The 20,776-nt window shown below is 38.4% G+C and overlaps 1 protein-coding gene across 1 annotated transcript; it reads left to right on the top strand.

Annotated features, from left to right (window-relative positions):
* The first annotated feature begins 729 nt into the window (after nucleotides 1-729).
* On the top strand, nucleotides 730-18,916 carry muc15 (mucin 15, cell surface associated). The gene is made up of 4 exons (XM_067575406.1): nucleotides 730-784; nucleotides 8,015-8,857; nucleotides 11,603-11,773; nucleotides 17,145-18,916. Exons 2-4 carry the CDS (start codon nucleotides 8,035-8,037, stop codon nucleotides 17,264-17,266), a joined length of 1,116 nt encoding a protein of 371 aa, XP_067431507.1. The 5' UTR covers nucleotides 730-784; nucleotides 8,015-8,034; the 3' UTR covers nucleotides 17,267-18,916.
* The last annotated feature ends 1,860 nt before the right edge of the window (nucleotides 18,917-20,776 follow it).

Genomic DNA, 20,776 nt, shown 5'->3' with positions numbered 1-20,776 from the left:
TTGGATTGATTTCTTAACAAGTTGAAGGAGATTTAATTTTCACAAAAAAACAAGTACACCCCGCCCTTGTTCTAAACTCACCAAAGCATATCAGCTTTGAGTGCCACTTCATCCGCCTCACTCGTCCACTCAAATCATTTCAGCCAGGATGTGACTCAGATGACAGAGGAATGAGGCAACAACAATCCTGACTCATCTGACGCACAGTACCTGTGTGAGTTCACAAAGTCACACGTCATTCGGTAGCCTGATATAGACCAGAGACAAAGGCGTGGATGAAACCTTACTCCTTTCTGTTGCCATGACGACAGCAGCCGTTTACAATGCCTCTGTGAGAAAAAACAAAAAAGTCTCAAAGGACCTGTGACCAGAAGCTCCGCCCACTAGGGGGAATTCACAAATCTAACCTGGCAACCAGGCAATCTGGCAACCGAAAATTAATACAATCAAGTTATTTAGATTTTGGGAAACGGTGTGGTTACAAATGGACTCTCTCCAAACCTCACAACCGTCTTGCTCTTCTCTTGTCCATTAACTCATTTCCATCCCTGTCCTGAGTGGCTTTTTCACAGCGTGCAACTGGAAGCAGTTTAGGGTGTGTTGCTATTGCTGGCAGGTGCACGAGCAGGTTGAGCAGGTTGTTCCCTGAATGCTTCTCTGTTGGGCCCTCCTCCTTGCTTCTCTCTTCAGGCCGACTGCTGATTCACTCTCACATGTTGGCAGCTCAGTGGAGAGATTTCTTTGCCTGTGCACCTGTTCTCATCTGATATAACCTAAGCATAAGGTAAGAACTTACTGGGGAAGGATTTATTTCTTTGTCCTCTTTCATTTTCTCAGGAAATATGTGAGACTATAAAAACTATAAAACTATGAAACTACTAATACTAAAAGACTATAAAATATATTTAATAAGATTTGAGTTGCTGTTATATTTTTAAGTTAAACTAAAAAAAAAAAAAACACCTTCTTTTTAAGGAGAGATTTTAGAGTAAAATACTTTTTTCACGATCAGTTTTATATCTGGTGACTATAAAATGAGTCCGTTAAACATAAAATGTGTAAAATGTGTATAATTTGGCATTCCCTGGCAGTTTTTCGGAACAGTTAGCTCTTTTGAAGGAGTAAAAATAGAGTATCAGAAACACTGATGCTTTCATTTTCAATGTGAGAGTTCATCGCAAGGTGTCGAAACATCCCAACAAGAGGCGACACACATACTGAATGACCTTACATAACCTAGACAGGGTAATAAATACAATACAGATACACAAATGAGTCAAAAGTTAAAGCTCTGTAGCACAGTGAAGTACTTGGGGTCAGAAGAAGCAGTTAGAAATTTACTTGAGTAAAAATAGCAATGTAAAGGCACTCCATTACTTTCTTTTTCTTTAGGTAAAAGTATTTTGTAACAATATGCATTTAGAGTATCAAAAGTGAAAGCAATCATTATAAAAAAATGGCCCCTGTCAGTGTCATACGATTATATAACTGGCTCATTATTATTGATGCAAGTGGTACTTAGATGTTGTAGTCAATTGAGGTGGAGCTTATTTGTATATTTTATAAGTGCTTCATATACTGTTGTGTATTTTAATTTATAGAAATACATCACATTTTATAAATGGTGTGTATGTAAAAACCTAATCTGTAACTTATAACTATAGCTGTTAAATTCATTTAGTGGAGTACAAAGTACACAAATTACCCCTGAAATGTAGTGGAGTATAGGTATTAAGCTCTAATTTTTACTACTTCATATAGTGTTGGGTAGTTTAATGTATAGAAATATTATTTTATAAATTTGTAAATGTTGTGTATGCAAAAACTTACATTTATTTAGAGCTGTTAAATAAATTTAGTTCAGTAAAAAGTACAATAATTACCCCTGAAATGTAGTGGAGTATAAGTATTAAGTAGCATAAAATCTAAGTAAAACTACCTTAAAATTGTACTTTAGTGACTCTACTTAGCTGTACTTTGGCATTTTCAGCCACTGCTTGGGATATTTTCTCACACAGATATTGAGGTTGTATGACATAAATTATATTGTTATAAGATGAGGTGAACTTTAAATGAATTGACTGATTCACAGGCTAAATGTCAGGTAATTAGTGTCAGTAATTGCAAGTGGATTGAAGGAGTTCCAAGAGCGTTTACAGGATGTGTGTGAGTGTTTTTTGAGTCTATGTGTGTGTGTGTGTGTGTTTATATGAGACTCTCTGCAAAGTCACGGCTGACAGGGCTGTTGAGGTGATAACTGATACAGGCTCTGACAACACCAGCAGAGTGGGGACTCTTTCCAACAGGCGGCTCTCTGAGTGCGAAGGGTCAGAGGCAAACATCTCCCGTTGATGAGACGCTGACGGCCAAATAGTCTCTCAGCAGGGCCGGTAGTTCACTGCTGCAGTTTTTAAGAACAGGTGGAAAGAGTTGTTCCACTATGCCCACTTTGATGGCGGATGTGAGGATATTTCTGACTCTGAACAGGATGTTCTTTGAATGCAAAACAGGAAACTCTGGTTTGAAATTAAAAAAGCCTACACATGCCATACCAACAGACAATAGTGGTAACATTTGTCCTTGCAGATATAAATCAATAAACATCACCTGAAACATTTTTTGAGACAAGTTTAAGTTGTGCTGACGTTTACAAAACAAAGCAGTGCCTCTACAGAGCTGCTTGTTTTGGTTGTACATGAACTCAATTACAACTGATTCACAGCAGCCTAATTAGACTTCTATCCTCCACAGATTGTACTTTGGGATTCACGCTTCAATATGCTCTGCTAGCAAAAAAATAATAATAAAAACAACTTTTATTTAAAAATTAACTTGTTCCAAGCAATAAATTAGCGAACAGTACTTAATTTTATAATCCTACATGGAACTAAGTGCAAAGTCACTGTACTGATAGTAGAGAGTAGAGACACTTTTACAGAAATTGTAATAAAAATGTAAATAAATGAGAGATATATGCAACTTTTTTCTTCTTCTTATTTATTTATTTAAATGTAACAAACGTGACATAAAAAGCAAGAGATCAGTCAGAGAATATTAAAAAAAAAACAGACTAAGGAAAGAGGAGAATTAAAAAGGGAAAAATATATGTAGCTTGTAGATTTGCAAAGTGGGAGAAGCTGCTGGTCCTGGACATACTTTTAAATGTCTATTTTTTAAGTTTTCATTCACTGATATCCTCAGTGTTCCTCAACATAGAAATACAGGAGTCTGCTGGGTAATTTAACAATGCTAAATGTTTATGTTATAGCCATCAGTTTTAATTATTTCAACTTTGTTTCTGAGAAATCGTGTTTTTTTTCTATATGGCTATAATACTACAATACCCATGAGCCCCAGCTGTTGAACTGTAGTACTGTAAATTCAGGACACTTCTGAGTTGAAACTGGGAGTAAAACACGGCACCATAACTGCCAAATTTATCCAAAATTGACACAGAATCTGAAACTGAACTGATTAAATGTATTGTCAAATTTCTTCAAAGTGTAATCTTTAGCTTCTGCTCACAATTAGTGGTGCATGCAACAGAATTCTGAATGTTTGTCTTCATTGAAAACACTCGGCAACTCTATTTTGTCTAGTGACAAGTTGGCAGGTAAATTCTTTTTTACATTTAGCAGCCATTAGCAGCTAAGTCAGAACATCAACCTTTGATTTGAGAGCAATAAAGATGCTAAAATCCAGATTTTCAAGCAGGTTCACAGCTGAGAATATTAATCTGTAGGTGCAAGTGAACCGATTAGTTTACTCCTGTTACTACTATTTTCACAGCTGCTATTAGCGTTATTACACTACCTCTAAATTGCTCACCCCTTCCCCTTGTGTTGGTGAGCTGTTTTCTTCAACGATGCCCCCCTTGTTGTATCACCATCAAACTTGAACAGTGTGATTGATCCTGGTTTCACCCAGCGGGCTGCACCATCAACAACCCACTGGTTTTTCCACTGATTTCACACAGAGCAAAGAAAATACAGAAACATGGCTGATGTAATGTGTGGACGATAAACAAGCTTGTTGAAAAACGAACCACAGACGAACATTTCTGGCTCATTAGTCATTGACAACCAATACAGTGCACGCTTCCACAAACATACTTCCACTGCTATATTTATTCATGAATGATGGTTTCATCTTTTGCGAGTGGAAAGTAGCGATTTGTATATGAAAAACTGTGGATATAAATGTTTTGGGTAACATTTTAGGGTACAGGGATTATTGTGAATTGATGCATGAATTCATTCTTTTTCATTGCTTTTTAACATTTTTTTCTCTTGATTCTTAGCTTATTCTTGTATATTATCAGTGTATTAATCTATGTTTTTATGTTTGGCACTTTGAATTACTTCCATCGTGTGAATGGCACCATATAAATAAATGTTGATTGATTGATTGATGATTCATGTAATACCTCATGCATCAGGAATGTACAAAAATTAACAGTATCTCATGCATGCCCTTGTGCAGGAACAATGTGTTAATTAATGTGACAACTAAGGAATTTCAGTCATGATTTTTTGAGTCATTAATGATGTTCATGTCGTCAAGTCTGCAGTTAAATGGACGGGATAAAAAAACGGACCAGTCACACAGTAGTGTATACAGTATGTATTCTGTCTGTCTTTACCAGAAATTTGATTGCATTCTTACAAATGTGACATGATAAGGTAATGGCTTTGAATTATCAATCAAGTTTGTAAATATTATGAATGAGTTATCTTAAACAGGTTGTGAGCTTTAAGGCAATAAAATACATAAAATATTCAAATGTTTTCACCTTTTCTCAGCTAAATAACTGATCTTTATAATTTAATTTGCATTTGTAATTTTTCCAAACACATGATGTCTAAATAAACAGAAGGTATTTGAGAGGTCATACAGATGACGGATGCATAAGGAACAAATGGTTACTGTGTTTTCACAATTATGCTACCATTAATCATATGGTATTTATTAGTATTAAAGAAGGACCGGGTCACCGCTTTATTTGAAGAGCCACAGACATTATGAAGTCATGAAAAAGTAATGCTTAGTTAATCATGATTACAACACTTTGAATACATTTGCCATATAGTGACTGATCGGTTTTTTAGCCTGTCAGTTTAACTGCATCTGAACTATGAAGAAGGGATCTTCTAATGGTCGGTATGAAAAGGAGGAATGATTTCCTCCCCTGACTTTTGTTTTAAGACAGACTTGAAAAAAGTGAACCTATCCTTTAATAACTCAGAAATTGTAATGACTGAAATTGTTGAAGTCGTTGCATTAATTAATGTATTGTTCTTGCATTAAGGCATGCATGAGATACTGTTAATTATTGAATATCCCTGATAGTTCATGAAGTATTAGATGAATGAAGTAATGATTTTTCATGCATGAAGTTATGCATTAATTCATGATTATTTATACACCCTTATCATAAAGTGTTATTACTTTTTGATTGCATGGAGAAGCACTGACACCATTCACTGGTGTCAACAGGTTTATTAGAAAATATGTTATTTTCAGTTTATTTTCAATCAGTGATTCCTCTTTTAAGTTGTTAATATGCAGTAATGTGTTTCAACAGGTAAAACCAGAAATGTAATAATCCCAGATTTGCATGTTCACGCCTCCAATGCTGCAGGCAGCAACATTGCACACTATAGAACCTCTTGCACTGATCACAACAAGATTCAGTTCAGAGCAAAGCAACATTCACTCGCAGTGAGAGAGCCCTGTAGGGAATAACTGGAGCTGCAGTCATTTGTGTATTGGACTGAAGCTGAGGACATATAGCTCACAGGCCACCTGTGTAAACTCATGTTGTCAAATCTCAATCTCACTGCAGATTGTGTTGAACTGTGCTAACTCACTGTGTAACAATGCAGGGATGACAGCGTTGAGATTTACCAACAGGCTCCTAATGTAGCAGCCGGGGATGTCGTGTTCATGATGTTGTGGCCCACGTTCACCACACCATCAAGTGAACATTCTGTGAAAGACTGCGGTTGCACAGGATTAGTTGCTCAAGGATTTTCATTATGACTTGTGTCAGTGCAGCTGACCTGCGCTGTTAAAGCAGGTGACTTTGTGCTCCTGGGAAATGGGAACAGACAGGGATGTCTTCATGCACGCTGAGTCTTTGTGTGTGGTCGGGGAGAGTGTGAAGGCTGTGAGGGACGCAAGGTTTACACCTGCGGCTCCTTCCTGATGATCTTTCTCCCAAGTGGGTGATGAGCAGACTCTTTGTTCAATGCAAGAAAAAAGAGAAGATAATTATTCAGCTGTTTAGTTTTCATTTGAATTTGTGATACATTTATATGCACGCTCCAATCTCTTTACAGTTTGATTGAAAATTACAAGGCAAAGACTTGTAATTATTATATTCCATATACAGTAATTATATAGTGAAACCAATACCATGGACACCCACACAAACACTCACAGTGGATGTATTGTGATAAAAGCAGTCAACCGTGTCTTATATGCAATGTTGAAATATTATTTACATCTAACAAGCTTGACAAATAAAGCTCTTTAGTTTTGTTCCCAGTTTCTGAATAGATGACTAGCTGCTTATTTTAAATGATTTTATACCACAGTTACATAATGTAGAACGGGGGATATAGTTGAAGTCAATATCACAATAATAATAACATGATATTATAAGAATAATTTCTGATATAAATGTATTGTTCATTGTGAAGCTCTCAACCATATCACATGGTCTTCAATAACAGATGAAGTTTGTTCATTTGCCATGGAACTGTGAATGCTCAAAACGTGACTTTATTGAGAGCACTTTTAGGACTTTTTGTCATTCACGTTGGTCTAAAAAGGTGAGCTTGACAGTTCATTCTTGACCTTGGAAACAGAAGTTTCCACTCCACTCAGTGTCCACTTACTTGCTTATGCTGGAGCTTTTGACCAACTTGAGCTTTAAACATTTAAGTTAAAGGGGACATATCATGCTTTTTGTTATTTTCTGTTATTCTTATTTTATTTGTTTAAATGTATTTTTATTCATATAGAGCCAAATCATAACAGAAGTTATGATCAATCATTGACAAGAAGTTTAAACACAGTCAGAGGTCTAAAACTTGAGGTGAACGTATGTAAAAATGCCCTCTGAAAGTCAAAACCCAGGACTTCAGCCTCCTTTGAGCACTCTGTTTGCAATGTTACCTCTACTTCTACCATGTGACGGCATCAGATTGTTCGTGCCTGCACACAAATGGCCCTCAATTTCATAGCCTTTGTTGCTAAGGTTGTTCCGTGGGAAACGAGAAAAAGAAATGAAATCCTTCTACTACTGTTTGTTTACGTGGCCTCCAGAGCCGGTGGAAGTCTCTCGAGGGGCAGCCTCTCTTGATGACCGGGCTCATCGGGAGGGGAGCCTTAAAGAGACAGGAGCTAAAACGGCCTGTTTCAGACAGACAGAGGCTGAACTGAGGGGCTGCATAAAGGGCCAGTATAAGATAAATTAAGACGTTTTTTGAACTGTAAATCATGCAAAGATATTCCAGTAGAGCCCCAGAATATAAATATATGATATTTCCTCTTTAAATGTTTACAACAATGTGTATGTCCTAAAACTGATCAGAATAAAAAAAATGTTCCATGACAACTTCATCTGCTGAAAAAGGCAGTCAAGAGTTCCAGACAAAGTAAGTGGACCTTGACTGGAGATTGTTTTGTCAACAGCTGTTTCCAAAACCAAAAATGAACCTGACAGGCTCAACAATGAGTTCAATGTAATGAGATGTGTTTCACTGTTATTCATTAATTACATCATACAAAATTCTTTGTTGAACAAACATAATCAACATATTTTTGTTATTTTTGATTTGTTGGGAATATGATATCATCATTGTTGATAAACATACACATCTAGGGTACCATCAGATTGTTCAAATGTGAATCTGACCCTGCTCAACTTTTGGCACTTTAAAACAGCAATGAATTGTATTTATTTGAAGAAATGAAATAACACTTTATGTTCTTTCTTGTGTTTCAGAGCGAAACCAAAGGGGAGAAATGGGGCTGCATTTAAAAATCACAGCAAGTCTCCTTCTGCTTGTTCAGGCCTTTCACCTGGCAGCGCTCCAAGATTCAACCGACTCTCCGGGGCGTACAATTGATAAAAGTTGGCTCCGTGATCTTGCCAAAAATCTTGCTGGAGGTCAAATCACTGCAGCTGAAGAGGAAAGAGAAAATGATCAGGGAGCTGTTACTGATATGGAGTCAACTAATGATTACAGCAATGGGATAGCATCCGGCTCCATGGTAATATATAACGAAAGAGAGGAGAATGAAACCAGTCAAGAGAAGAGTGCAAATAAAACATCCGATGATCTGGGTGTTGTCATGACCACCGAGCCTTCCACATTCCCAAATGTTACAACCAAACAACCTGAATTGACTAATACCACTGCGAGTACAGATTCCACAAACTCAAGCCAAACCAACATTACAGAGACCGAAGAGGAATTTCATAACTCAACAGCAACTCCTCAAAACGCCACCACTCATCTGATTGCACAAAACTCCACCAGCTTTCCAGATGCTTCCAATCGCACTGATTTACAGACGACAACCATGGCTCCGGAGAGAAATGCTACACAAGAAGTCACAACAAAATCTGAAGAAGATACAGGGTTAACCAACACGACAACAAATGTTACAACCACAGCAGCACCTGATATAAACAAGACAGCCACCAACTCTTCATCTACAACCGCGTTCCCTTCTGAGACCACAGAAATTATCCCTGAGACTCCGACTGCTGCTGCTCCGAACACACCTGAGAAGGCCAACCTGACAGACAAAAATGCAGCCTCGGGGAGCAACTCAGAAAGAGGTACTGCTACAGTTTCAGATGTCAGAATATCTGGTGCACATTTCCGTGTCCAGAAAATGGGTTTGTGTGTCTTCCTAGCAGCATGACATAACTTTACAGACAAATACGAGGGGAAAAAATAGCATTTCTGTGATATTCTAAGCCTTTCAGACTGACTTGTGTTGAGGTTTGATGGATAACAGAAAGCAATAAGGCAACAAAACACCTTTAGAAACTTAAAAGTAACACTACACTCCTTACCCAAGAGCACATATCACTGGAGCTTGTTTAGCACATTGCTTTTTCCGCCCTTTCCCTGACCCACATTTGCCTGCATCTATTTTCCCACTGGCAGAGGACAAACGCCCCTTCTTTCAATGGAAAAGGTTGAGAGTTAGGGTTTCAGGTGCTATTGATGTTGCTGCTATGAGTGAAGGGGTCTATTACAACCACCTTCTCAGCAGGACAATGAAACCCTGTTTTAGTGGGGAAAAACCTGAAAAAGGTGGTCAGGGACCGAGGTCAAAGATACTTGTGCTCTCTCTGCAGGGGCATGAGACTAGTCTTTGGTGTCGACTGCAAGATCAAGGAGATATGACTGCAAAATGCCTCTATCTATCTATCTATCTATCTATCTATCTATCTATCTATCTATCTAGAAACGGCCATTAGAGAGTGGGTGAGGAGGTGGGATTAAAATAAAACTCATATCACATGGACAGATGTGACAGAAGGACATAACACTTATAGATGATGGCAATAAACAGAGGGAAAACAGTTATGAAACTGTGGGCAGCACAGACGGCTCCACAGTTACCGTGACAGGCACAGCGTGTGCACAAAAACTGTTCAAAAATACAGAGATAAACATAGAGTTTATAAATATGAGCCTGGAAGGCAACTTTACTTTTACTGCCATCAATATTAAAAACAAGCACTCACACAGATGCTTGACCTTCCTTGACTGAGGCAACATACAGGTTTTTTATAAATTGCAATCATGTTTGATCACAAAACAGAGTGTACAGCCATGCTAGCAGCTCTGTTAGAGTGTACTTAGGCACAGATTTTATTTTGTTCTAATTCTAACATGTTATTGTTTAGCATGTATGATATTTACTATGTTCACAATCTTAGTTTAGCATGTTAATATGGTAATATTTGCTAAAAAGCAACTTAGTTTGAATGTAACACATTGCCCAAGAGCATATATATAACTGTTGCATGTTTAGCACTTGCTTTTTCTGCCCTTTCCCTCAACCTCATTTGCCTGCCTATAGCATGCTAACATTTGCTAATTGTCACTAAACATGAAGTATAACTGGGGTTGATGGGAATGTCATCACTAGGAGTCATCCTCTGGAGGACATGAATGTTCAAAATTTTGTATCAATCCATTCAGTAGATGTTGAGATATATCACTGGATGAGTTAAAACTACGATATGTGAACATTAAGGGTATCACCGCAGTCATTGGGATTCATCCTCAGGGGAACATGAACATATGTACTCAATTTAATACCAATCCATCCAATACTTGCTGAGATATTTCAGTCCGGAGCAAAGTGGTGTATCGATCACATCGACCGACATTGTCATCCATAGAGCCACAACTTTAGCATGGCCAAAAACACTTCAACACCTGCAAGGGGTATATTAGAATTTTCTGTTGAGTCTTTGTTAAATTTGCCAGACAAAAAAAAAGAAAACATTAATATGACTTGACTTCAACTGTAATACATATTTGTTGGCCACATTTCAAAAGCTTTGTTTAAAAATTCACATAAGGGACAGTGGGGTCAGAGGACCAATCAATCATGTCATTCAAATTTTTACTTAAAATGTTTTCTATGCAGGCACAAACAAAACAAAATTAGAACAAATACTTTTCTCATATTTTATTATATTTACTCTCAAATCATTTCAAATGAAAATAATGCAGCTAAAGCTAAAACAAAAACAAGAAATGAAATACATGTGTTTTTGGTTCAATTTGCCCCAGGTTAGGGGTAAATTAGAGATTAGATCCTAGCAGTGGGTAAATTGAGCCAAACAAAGCCACTGAATTATTTATGTGTGATTCTGGATAAAATACAAATGTAGTGTTTCTATGTCAAAGGGTACTGATGACAATTCTGTCACTTCTGTGACAGAAATAGCCTTTTTCACTGCTGTTGCCTCAAAACACAAACAGAGAAAAGAATGAAAATGTCTTTGAGTAATTTCAACAATTAGACTTTGTAAAGTATGAACTTTCTATGGTTTAAAGTTTGATTGTTAGAATTGGTCGTGAATAAATGCTTAATGTGTCACTTGTATTTTTAACTGTATGTCCTTTAATAAGACTCACGAATGATCCATGTGAGATCCATGGAGAGTTTTTTCAATCATGTCGTTCAAATTCTCATGCACGCAGTTAACAGTTTGGAAACTACTGTATGTTCAGTCACATTTCACCTTATTTAGATGATGAGCGCAGTCTGCTGCTTTAAAATATTCAAATGCATTCAAGAAATTATCATGATTTTGGCATGTTAATTGCATTAATTATCGCAACGTAAATTAGACGAATCTGCACAGCTGACTAAATGGGTTGTGTATCTATACAGAGTGCTGCCACTGGAAACACAATTTCAAAAACCCATTTTAGACATAATTATCTGATAATTGTCCCTGAAAGATGGGAGTTGATATAAATAATTTTGTTCCTGACAAATTATTTATTACTCTCTCCCACCCCCTTGTCCCCTCATTGCTCCAATAAAGGTTTGGCATCAGATTCCCAAAAGAGTAAAAGGCACGGAGCTTGGGGGGCTGTGCTGGGAGTAGCAGTGGCTGTGGTCTTTGTGGGACTGGTGGCCTACATCATCCTGAAAAAGAAACACCAGAAGGGTTTCTCGCACAGGAAACTGGTCGAGGAGTTCCCTTCAGATCCAGGTACGTTGGCTCCCACTTAAACACTCAGCTTACAAAGTACATGCTTGAATTTATATCTATTCTAAAGAAAAATACCACCGTAGGTCATTTGTAATGATGTTATCTGTGAATGCTTAGTCATGATTTAGCTGGAGTTGCAACTTGATCTGACAAAGTCTATGAATAAATAAAAATCTGGTATGTGGGTGGAAGATTATCAACTCAAAAAGTAAAGCTACAATAATACTGTGCCAAATATGATGCCAAATATAATCACTCACTGATTCACACATGCATGCTTGCTCTCTTACTCACTTTCTTGTTGAGTGTTAGATGACAAGATCGATACCATTCTCATGTCTACGCTGAATATGAATGATCACAAGCAGCTGGTTAGTTTAGCTTAGCAAAAAAAGTGGAAACAGGGGGGAACAGCTAGTCTGGCTCTGGTCAAATGTAATAAAATCCACTTACCAGCACCTTTAAAGCTTATTGATTAACATAATTTGTTTGTTTAATCCATACACAAACTGAAGCGTAAAATTGACCAGGCAACCAGTGAAGACTCCAGGGGCAAGATACATAAGACTGTGTAGATTCATGACTAAAACTGTTTGCACACACAAAGCCAGAATTATGCATACGCCTTCTTTTCATTAGATTTATGAAGCTGTGTGTACGCATGGCTCTATTTTATAAATCTCATTCATAGTGGAACTAGATGCACGTGCACAAGCGCTACTTCCACTCCCACAATTAGCCATTAATGGATGAAGACACACCCTTCATTGGCCGTTTTCCTAGCAGTGTGCTGCATGTCAATGAAACAAATGGGAAAGAAGAAGTGCAGTTCCTCACATTGTGTTGCAACAGTGAGGTTTTCCAACAGCACCGGAACAGCTGTCATTACACGTGACCTTTACACATGTTGCACACCTCACCTCTCCATGTCCCTGTCACCTTCAATATCTTTTTTCTTTTTTTTTCTTAAATTATTGTGAGCAGTTCAAGCTTCCCATGTGGTTTCCTGTAATATTATGTGATATGTCCAATAGTATTTTGCTGTAAATGCAGTTTTCAACCAACAGCAGTGACCTATGTTGTATTATTTGGTGTATGGTGTGATTGTTGCTTTTTTGCTGATGCTGTATGTGTAACAACATGGACGTCTAGTATTATAACGATGTGTTTTTGTTTCCTTTTTTTATTTGGGTTGGGGTTGAGAGTACTGCTGCACCCCTGCACCTCCTACAAGACAAGTTTTCATGGCTGTGGCTGTTTTACCCTGTTTCCAGTCTTTGTGCTAGGCTAAGCTAACTGGCTGCTAGTTGTAGCTTCATATTTACCGTAAAGACATGAGATTTTTATAGATCTTTTCATCTAACTTTCAGCAATAAGCATATTCCCAATATATGGAACTGTCCCTTTAAGCCCCTGGTTGCTCTGTGTCTCTTCTTCTTTGTATCTCTCTCTACACACACACACACACACAAGCACATTACTCCATCACCCTCTAGTAAGGTAACCTTACCATGCAAAACAGGGTCATGTACTATGACACTTTGTAATTTGTCTCATTCTTACCAGGAACCAAGAGAAAGGTGGTTCTTTGTTGCCACAGTTCCCTTATGACCCGCATAATTAACCTTCCTCTTAATGTTTAAATGAAATTAATTTACATATTTTTTTCTGCACCAGTATACAGAGCTGCATCGCTAATCAGCTATAGCGCATTAAACAGCTTAAATATCAAAATGCAAATATCAAGATATGTCAGTTTAAATACCAAATGCTGCGGTCCTTATTCTTCAGTACCAAGAGGCTCGTAAGCTACATGTAAGTGTAAGTTTATTTGCATTTATCGCTGTGCCCCTGATGACTTAGCTGTCAATCAAACATGAAAAACCAGCACACCCACTCAGAGGCTTGAAGACTAATGGAGCATTTCTGATAAACACGCATACCATGTGTGTACCACACCAGACCATATTATTTACTTACATTATTTCTGACTTGACAAGGAGATGAGTAATTGTGATTTCAGTTGGATTTCAAACATCAGTAATTACCAAATGCCAACTACAAAACCTACAATACACATACAAGTCATCAATTCTATTATACAATATAGCCCCAAATTTACAGTAAAATCAAACCCTGTTTTTTATTTCTATTTTTTAAGGTATCATAACATCAGCCTATCAAAGAATCTGTTGGGAATTGTTTTTTTCTTCTTGGGAAATTTACCCTGCAGATTCAGCTCCACCGTTTGCAACCCTATCTGTGTGCTGAAGTTGTTATTTTGTGGTTAAGTGTAATTTACTTCTTTGGTGTGCCCATTCAACCTCAATCTGCCTTGTTTACTCTTACTTCAGTCAGGTGTAGTGATTTCCTATATTTTGCAAAATTACTTTTAAAAAGCTCCAGAGATCTGGTGAGAACTTGTTGCATTCATGACGAGAGGACAATACTGATTCAACAGAAATAATGATAGCTCATTCACAGGGAGCTGCCTCCCTCCTGGATGAGCTGAATAGATTTTATGCCCGTTTTGAGGTTGTTAACACCAACCTCCCGCCAACATGACCAACGCTCTGGTCATCACTGAGGTGGACAAGTTGTTCAGGCATGTCAACATCCACAAAGTGGCAGGGCCAGAGGGTATCCCAGGCTGGGTGATCAGAGTGTGTGGAGCACAGCTGGCTGGTGTGTTCATGGACATATTCAACCTCTCCCTTTCCTTGTGTGGTCCCCTCCTGCTTCAAGTCATCCACCATTGTTCTGGTACCGAAAAAAAGCAAGGTGACATGCTTTTTCATGGCGTCCTGTTTCCCTCACTCCCATAGTGAGCAAATGCTTTGAGAAACATGTTAAAGACCTAATCTGTAGCATGTTACCACCCACCCGGGACCCTTACCGATTGGCTTACAGACAAAACAGATCGACGGACGATGCCATAACCGCAACACTCCACACCACCTTCACCCACCTGGAGAAGAGGAATTCTCATGTGAGGATGCTGTTTGTAGATTATAGTTCAGCATTCAACACCAAGCTTAGGGACCCTAGGACCCCAGCCTGTGCAGCTGGATCTTGGGCTTCTTGTTGGGTCAACGCCAGGTGGTGAGGATGGGTTCCAGCACCTCTGCCCCTCAACACAGAAGCCCCCCAGGGCTGTGTCCTGAGCCCCCACCTTTACTACCTGTACCCCCACAACTGCGCAGCCATGCACAGCTCCAACTTGGTGTCGGTTTGCTGACAACACAACAGTGATAGGCCTGATTACCGACAACAATGGATTGGCCTGCAGGAGAGAGAACAACCTGACACAGTGGTGCCAGGAGAACAACCTCTCACTCAACATCAATGAGACCAAGGAGCTGATCATGGACTACAGAAGGAGAGGAGACAGGCTGCACAGAGAGTCTGCAGCTTCAAGCTCCTTGGCATTCACATCACCGAGGACCACACCTGGGATGAGCACACCGGCCATGTGGTGAAAAAGGCACAGCAATGCCCCTTTCACCTCAGGCGGCTGAAAAAATTTGGCATGGGGCCTGAGATCCTATGAGCTTTCTACAAAGGCACAACAAAGAGCATCCTGACGGGATGCATCACTGCCTGGTATTGGAACCGCACTGCTCTCAACCGCAAAGCGCCGCAGAGGGTCGTGTGGACAGCCCAGAGCTTCAGTGGATGTGAGCTTTCCTTCATTCAGGACATTTACAATGGATAGTGTGTCACTAAAGCCCGAAGGATTATCAAAGACCCCCACCACCCCAACCATGGATTGTTTCAACTGCTACTGTCTGGCAAGCGGTACCACAGCCTCAAGGCCTGGACCAGCAGGCTCCGGGACACTTTTTTCCACCAAAGAACCAGGCTTATGAATAATAGACACTAACGGCCTGTTGCCTTTCTGTCTGTGACACACACACACACACACACACACAGACACACACGCCCAGAACAAACACACACAAAACATGCAAACATCATTTATATTATTTATATTTTTATTGTATTGTATTTTTTAGTACTATTTTTACTGCTATTTCTATTATTTTATTGCGATTGTTGCTGCAGTGTCGAGGAGCCAAAACCCCCAAATTTTACTGCTTTATATTTGTATAATGCGATGTAGCAATGAGGGAATTTTGAATCTTAAGAGAGAGCATTGTACGATGGATTTCTTTGAATGTTGGTTTCAAATGGAAGCTCAAGAAGCGAACCCTTGCTCTTTGATTCTAAAAGAATTTTTATGGTAAAAACTGCTGTACTACAACTGTGAATATGTCAACATGGTGTTACATTGTCTATTGGTGGTTAGATTAAAGATCTGTACACTGCACACAGAGATCTTCATCAGGCATTGTCAAATAGTCATCGCAAAGCAGTGCCAGCAATATATAGACAGAAACACATTCATCAGGTGGTTGTAATCTGCATGATTGAAAATCAATCTGCTCTCAGAGTGAACCAATCACAGCTCTGCATCTATACTGTTTTTTGATCCAGAACATGTAGATGCTTTTTGGATGTGTGTGTCCTTTGTTTTACATTGTCTGTGTTTGACCATGGTATTTGTAGGATTACAAGTACATCAACAGTAACTGTTGGATTATGACAGTGGTGAAAGTTTTAGGATGATTTTTTTAAATCATCAATAGAGAAAGATGACTAGTCACAAGTACAATGACAGGCAAAAATATTTAAAGAGGACATATCATGCACATTTACAGGTCTATATTTATATTCTGGGGCTCTACTGGAATATCTTTGCATGATTTACAGTTAAAAAAGCACTATTTGTCTTATACTGGATCTTTGTGCAGCCCCTGAGTTCAGCCTCTGTCTGCAACAGGCCTTTTTAGCTCCTGTCTCTTTAAGACCCTCTTCCCGATGAGCCCACTCTGTTTGGATCGGCCAGCTTCCAGAAGCTGCCCCTTGGCAGACTTGCGGTGGCTCTGAAGGCTACATAAACAAAAAATAGTAGCTGGATTTTGCCTCTTTTCCCTCTTCTTTTTTCTCTAAATATAAACTTGAATCTTAAATCCAATCTGAAATATGCAAAATATTGTAGATGACACAAACAACCATAGCAACAAAGACTATGGGATGGACAGGGGCATGAGGGCATGTAGAGGTAACATTGCAAACAGACTGAAGCCTGGGCTTTTGACTTCATGTTCATCTCATGTTTTGGAACTTTGACCATGTTTAACATAGACATTATAACAGTATAGAAATGACCCTTTAAACTTCCCATGAATCAGCATTAAAAGGGGAAATATAGGTTACTTTTCTGTGTATGACAATTCTATATAATGAGGCTTTTAAAATTTAAGTGTTGCATTATCAAAAAGTTAACATTCTCTGGTCTGATTTCCAGTTCTCAGATTAGACAACAACGAGCCTTTGGACTTGAACTTTGGTGGTTCAGCCTATTACAACCCAGGACTCCAAGGAGACAACATCCAAATGAACAACTTTCCAGGGCGCCACAGAAACTGAAAAGACTCCAAGACCAAAGTCATGCACTCCCTTGAAAGAAGGTCTGCCATTATGCTTACTGGCATTTGATAGACAACATCTGTTGTGTGGAGTTTTGTATATAAGACTGTGTAAATGTGACATCTGTTGATGAAAAATTACAAAAGAATTTGTAGGTCTGATGTCAGCCACCACAAATTATACTAAGGTGAGATTCTGCACTGTGTTGAATAGATTTATTGTGTTAAAATGAAAGGGATCACTGAAGGCAATCTATCTGAAGTACACTGCAACAGCCAAAATTAACTGTCAGCCATTTATGTTTGTTGCCAAAGTGAATTAAATGAAGTCTTTTGTAATGGAGAATATGCTTTGCACTCAATGAAGGATGTTTAAAAATGAATATTTGTTATAATGTTTTGTTTGATTTTTAACACCTTTTTTTTGTCAAAAGTCTTCTAAAGTTAAAAGACAAGCAAAACAAAGAAATTAGCATATAAGCAGACCAGCTAGGATAAATAAACCCAATGTGACTGTTTTACTGCAGCATAAATAACACTACACAGCTGGCCCTTTGAGGCCTTTTCAACAAAATCAGAAGCCATTGTGAACAATAACATTATCCATATCAACAATAACCTGGTGTGTTGGCTTGTGGGAGGCAATAAGAAGTTAAATTTAAACTGTGCGTTCAGCTATTCCACAGTCACAGCCAGAGTTGGAGAATTGAACCGTCAAACCAAAGACTTTGAGAGTTTGTTTTTCTACACCAGCAAGGGAGGTGGTGGGAGGCCGGGTGCTGTTTTGTTATTCATAGACTGAGGTTTTGGTATTCAGGAAGGGAGTTGTGTATTTGGTCTTACGACTACTCAGTAGCAACAACTATATCATCGTAATATACTGCTTAAATCTTCTGACCTCCAGGTGTCCAAACAGAGATTTGATTTTTTCGTAGTGACAGTGTGCACCTCAGAGACTTATATAGCGTTTACCTGCTGCATACCTAGAGCAAAATTAGAGCATATCTACTGCTAAAATTTTTTTTTTTTTAAATTTATATTTTTATTGTTATACTCCTGAGTTTGCTTTGACTTTGAGTCACAACCTTCAGCAGGAAAAGTGTACCTTATGTGACAGATACATGTTTGTTGGGCAAGAAGGGAATAGGCAGGGATCTTCCTATTGTGTGTTTTTGTAATGGAATCTAACAATATTTCTTAATGATAAATTTGGGCTTCCTTTTCTTTATTACAAGAAAAAAAACAAATACGTGACAAAAATACATTCAGATACATCTTCTCAGTTCCCTCAATCCTTTCACTCCTCATTAACTGCCTGCACTCGATCAATATGCTCCCTGATTATGATTGATATGTGCCTGCATGGACCAAACAGCCAACAATAACTCAGAGATGTGTGATTTCTTTGGTGTGGTTGGATGGTTCGACAGCAGGCAGGGCAGGTCGGATTCCTTCCTTGCTCTAATTTCAGACATCAATCAGTGCAAGGGGCGTTTTGTCTGACTGAGAGATAGGAGTTATGTGTCTCAGTGTTAACGAATCGCAGTGATTACTGCAGTAATAATGCAGGGCAGACGGATAATGGGAGACTTCTACATTGGTTAGAAATGCTTGTAAAATGTAATGAAACTTGATGATGCCTTAATAAACAAAGAAACACCCAAAAATGTTGTCTTCACTTTGTCTCTCAATATTAGAGAAGTATCTCAATATTTAGATTCACTGATGATTTCACAGAAAACATAAAGATAATACCAAACAGAAATGATTTTAATTGATTAAACAGGCAGAAACAAACACATACACAAATACAATTTATTCAGTGTCAACAACATATTTGGATAAGCAAGGGTTTCTTTCATTCATCAGAAAAACCATGCTCTGTGGAGAGATTGGGCCTGTTTTAATTAAGCACACCAATTTCGGATGTGAATGTTTGGCAGGGTGCTGAAATCAATTAAGTGACGCCAAGTCCTTGCTAAAGAATGTACATATTTCATTTGGGGGGGTATTGACAGGTTAATTTACACTTCCAGCTGAGCCAAATTAATTTGAATGAAATTAAACGATTGCTATCTAAATTGAAGCTATGTCAAATTTATTATTGGCTATTCATTTTCTTCAAGCTAAGCCAACTTGCTGGAAATGAGTTTAACCTAAGCCTAACCCAAATCACTGTCTCTTTATCAGATGAGCCTGTGCAACAATAAAAACGGTCAACAGTGCATTATGCTGGAATCCTGAGATTTTTAATTATTTTTAATTGTCAGTACTTGTCGACAGGATGGAGAGACACAGAATCACAACTGAAGATGATTCATGAAGAGCAGAGTTGCATATTTAATTATATTCCATTGTGTTTTTACTTCAAAGCAGCAACACTGTTACAAACTGTTAACATATTATTCAAAATCTCCTTTACTGGTTAAAGAAGAACATTATTATCATTATTATTATTATTATTGTTATTATTAGCGCTGTACACATCATAATATATTGTATATCCTTGCTGGAATATCATGTTATTACAAGTGATTTTTCCACCAGCAGCTGTGTGCAGCTGCTTTTGCCTCTGAAAGCTAGCTTGTAAGCCAAATTTTGTGGCCCCTCCTCAACAGTGATGAAATAGCCACAACTCTTAAGTATATATACTCAGTAGGTGGAAAACCTTTAATCTGGACCAGGAACAAAAGTTCACCACAACCCGACCTGGAGTGAGGTGGTGACACATCACTGTCCCATCACCTCACTTGCAGCAGTTAGTAAGGTTTTGGAGCTCCGGTTGAAAAAGTCAAATTGTTTGTCCAAAATTAGCTGATACAAAAAAAACTGTGCATTTAAGGATGACTGGACTGAGAAATATGTGTTTATTTTGCCCGAGGGAAGCACAAGACAATTGTGTTTGATTTGTAATGAAACAGTGGCCATAATGAGGAGTAGTTCTGTAGCATTAGAACACCACTAAGACACCAAACTTGCATATTTTTAACTTAAGTGAATACAGTGAAAAACTCATGCCGCAGTGGACTCATTAATAAACACCAGTGTCTCCGCCTGGCCATCACATCTTTTTAAGCTCAAGTTTAAGGACTTGGTTACACAATGAAGGTGTCACTTCTCCCATTAATCCAGAAATGCTGTTTATGTACAGCGTTCTGGAGTTTTTGTATTGAAATATAATTTAATGCTTTTGATGTGATGTAAAATTATAAAGTGGACCACTTGTATTTGAGTACCCCTGCTCTGAGGTATATATAAGTATAAAAACCAGAATGCTGGCGGGCCTGCTCTTTTTATGCCTCCATGCCTGTGACAGATGTGGCTGAAGGCATAATGTGTTCGGGTTGTACTTCCATTCGTCCGTCCCATTCTCATAAACGTGATATCTCAGGAATGACTTAACAGAATTTCTCTAAATTTGGCACAAAGATCCACTTGGACTCAAGGATGAACTGATTAGATTTTGGAGGTCAAAGGTCAAAGGTGTGGTGATTGTATAGATCTTCTGTGC

The sequence above is a fragment of the Thunnus thynnus genome, chromosome 1 (assembly GCF_963924715.1).
Source record: "Thunnus thynnus chromosome 1, fThuThy2.1, whole genome shotgun sequence".
Taxonomy (NCBI): domain Eukaryota; kingdom Metazoa; phylum Chordata; class Actinopteri; order Scombriformes; family Scombridae; genus Thunnus; species Thunnus thynnus.
This window is presented reverse-complemented; position numbering and strand designations above follow the sequence as displayed.

What these genes read in the sequence shown, in the direction of transcription:
- muc15 (XM_067575406.1), top strand. Translation starts at nt 8,035, where the DNA reads ATGGGGCTGCATTTAAAAATCACAGCAAGTCTCCTTCTGCTTGTTCAG. An exon ending in GGGGAGCAACTCAGAAAGAG is followed by an intron (nt 8,858 to 11,602) that starts GTACTGCTACAG and finishes GCTCCAATAAAG; the next exon opens with GTTTGGCATCAGATTCCCAA. An exon ending in GGAGTTCCCTTCAGATCCAG is followed by an intron (nt 11,774 to 17,144) that starts GTACGTTGGCTC and finishes TCTGATTTCCAG; the next exon opens with TTCTCAGATTAGACAACAAC.